Raw genomic sequence first — 3,087 nt, forward strand, 5'->3', positions numbered from 1 at the left:
GCACGGAGGAGTGTCAGAGGTAAGCTTGCTTCAACTGCTTTTTATGACGCGGTCTCTTTTCCAAACTCAGGCATTTTGTGAATGAAGCTGATATTTCGGTTAAAATACATAAGTAAAAATATTTATCCGAGTATAGTACTACCCCCAACTTTATGGATGATTTTATGGATTTAATTTTACGTATTATACTTGAATAAATACGGTACGTCACTGAGTGAGATGTTAAGGTACGTATCAAGTATCCATGTGCCAAATAATAACAGCTGGAGTACGGACAGAGCAAAACTCTCCATTAATAATGTTTATTTTTTTAAACAATGTCTTCTTTCTTCAGCTGATGGTGTCTGCAGCRCCGTGTTTAACCAACATGAACCAATGAAAGAATTTCTCAGAGTGTAACCATCAAATGTACAATTAAAACTTAAGTCTGGTAACGCTTCCTTTTATGGTACCCTTATTACCATGTAATTACAAGGCAATACAAAAATGTAATTACTACCTTATTACCATGTAATTACAAGGTAATACAAAAAATGTAATTACTACCTTATTACCATGTAATTACAAGGTAATATTAAAAAATGAAATTACTACCTTATTAATGTAATTACAAGGTAATATAAAATGTTATTACTACCTTATTACCATGTAATTACAAGGTAATATTAAAAATGTAATTACTACCTTATGTAATTACAAGGTAATATAAAAATGTTATTACTACCTTATTACCATGTAATTACAAGGTAATATGAAAAATGTAATTACCTTATTTTCATGTGATTACAAGGTAATATAAAAATGTAATTACTACATTATTACCATGTAATTACGTGGTAATTACTGTACAAAAGAAAAACTGTTAGTAAAACTACCTTTACTGGCTAACTACAATCAAATTACTATTCAATAGTAACTCAACACTATATTTATAACCAAAAGAATGCAACTAAATTTTGGGGTTAGTGGTTAATTGCAATAAAATAAAACTTTAAAACTGTCCAAATTACCTACTACTTATTTAGGTGTTACATAGTGAATTGTAATACATTACCAGGTAAGTGCTACATTACTGTAGACAATATTACAATTACATAGTAAAATTTAATTAACTTTTATTACCTTGTAATCACATGGAAATAAGGGTACCGTAAAAGAAAGCGTTACCTGAAGTTTTACAGTAAACAGGACTAAAAATGGCCACCACAGCCAACTAACTTTACAAAAACTAAAATTCAGACAATTTTACAGATATTGAAGAAAAATGTGCCGTGGTAGTAGCTGAGCATCATTCCAACACAAGGTTCACGCACCACATGTGATATTTTTACTTGAAGTGATGCTAGGCCTTTAAGTTTTGTGTTAACRTTTACTTCGAGGGTTGAGGGTAATTCTAGTAGTCGCCCCTGAAATTCCCTAAAAGCCTTTTGACTTTTGTTTTTGAAAGGGTGTYAAGCTAAAGGTAAGAACCAGAGGAAGTTGTCTGACACCCTGTTTTTTAGTTTTTWGTTTTTAAGCCACCAGTAGTGTCTGGAAAGGTTTAAAGGCAGAAGCTGAACCACTTTTACCCACCAGTGGAACAAAAACTGTTAAGGTTTGTTGTAAATGTTGAACAGAGATTTGCTCGTACCATTCAGGCTGCCGGTTGAACAGAGCACTGGATGGGTGGATGTAAACCACTTGCTGATCGATGAGGGTTCTGTAGCCCTCCTGAGGGTCCTTCTTGGCTGCGTTTCTGAAGAACCCACTGCAGATGGCCTTTTGGACTCGCACTGTCGCCTTGCCACAAGATACCACATCCAGTTTATGTCTGTGGAAGAAACAAAAAAACATTTTTTGTGTCATTTCAAGTTATAATTGTCCCACCGTCGAGCGTTCTTTGATTTGAAAACGCGACTGAGTTCTACCGGTCCATGATGCCCAGCATCTGTTTACGGATATCCTGAGCTCGGCGCAGGGAGCGAGCCTGGATGAAGTTCTCGTAACACCAGGGGTTGGAGAACTTGTTGTTCTTCCACGAGTTGTAGACGGCCAGCAGGGTGAGGTGGTCGCCCTCGGGCTGGTGGAACTTGGCCTTCTTCTGGTCGGCCAGGGCCTGCTTGTCCTGAAACGCCCAACAGATAAAATTTTTCTCACAAAGAAAACCAGAGGCAGTTTACACCTCGTCAGTCCAGGGTTCCTACAGTTTACAGCAAGTTAAATTTAAGACTTTTTAAAGCCAAATTAAATTWAATTTAAGACCAATTTCACAATAAACACAAAGGACAAATAAAATAAATAAAAACTGACAGAAACTCATGAATCAAAGTATTTTTGGTTGAAGTATTCAAAGATAATAAACCAACTGTTTTTAACATATCTAAGTGCTTTTTGTCAATATAGCATAAACATTCTTAGCAGTCAGTTTTAAACTTGATTTAGTTCCTGGAAATTCTCTAATGACCCAAAATTTGGAGTTTTAGGACCCACAGTGGGGTCTCAACCCCCATTTGCTGTAGATGAAACCTTAAAGTGCCTGTGACATCAAATTTTTTGTAAGAAATGTGAACACATTTTTGGAAAGACAACATTATTAACATATAATGAAACAAATTTCATGATGCTCAGATGAACAGTTATTGAGATATTTACACGTGAAGTAACAGGAAGTGATGTCAAAGAGGAATGTGAATGTTTTAAAAAATAAATAAATGTTATTTTTAATATTTGAGGCGAATTACAGTCATCCTATTTACAATGTGTTCACATTTTTAAGACTTCAGAAAGATTAATTTAAGACATTTTAAGGCTAATTAAGGCCTTAATTTCGGATCGATGAATTCAATGATTTTAAAGATTTTTTAAGGATCTGCAGGAACTCTGCAGTCAACTCAGAATAAAAACCTTGAGAATTTAAAAGACGACACAAAAAGAAAACAAAACTCCAGGCTCTGAAGAGTATCTGGTGTTGTGATGACGTACCTTCGGCCTGTAGAAAACATTCTGAACAGACAACATCGACACAATCGTCAGCATCTCTTCACTGCAGCCCAAATGGACGGACATGATCAACATCTTACACAGCATGGGCTCCAGAGGGAACTCGGC

The 3,087-nt window shown here is 35.5% G+C and overlaps 1 protein-coding gene across 1 annotated transcript in view; it reads right to left on the reverse strand.

Moving 5' to 3' along the window:
• Positions 1-3,087, reverse strand: part of dhx8 (DEAH (Asp-Glu-Ala-His) box polypeptide 8) — a 19,653-nt gene that overhangs the window by 1,739 nt on the left and 14,827 nt on the right. Inside the window, exons 20-22 of the mRNA XM_014032874.1 lie at positions 2,962-3,081; positions 1,908-2,104; positions 1,631-1,810 (exon numbers count right to left, since the gene is read on the reverse strand). Of these exons, the coding sequence (XP_013888328.1) occupies positions 1,631-1,810; positions 1,908-2,104; positions 2,962-3,081 (497 nt within the window). The remainder of the gene's footprint in view (positions 1-1,630; positions 1,811-1,907; positions 2,105-2,961; positions 3,082-3,087) is intronic.

The sequence above is a fragment of the Austrofundulus limnaeus genome, unplaced genomic scaffold (genome assembly GCF_001266775.1).
Source record: "Austrofundulus limnaeus strain Quisiro unplaced genomic scaffold, Austrofundulus_limnaeus-1.0 Scaffold7, whole genome shotgun sequence".
Lineage (NCBI taxonomy): Eukaryota > Metazoa > Chordata > Actinopteri > Cyprinodontiformes > Rivulidae > Austrofundulus > Austrofundulus limnaeus.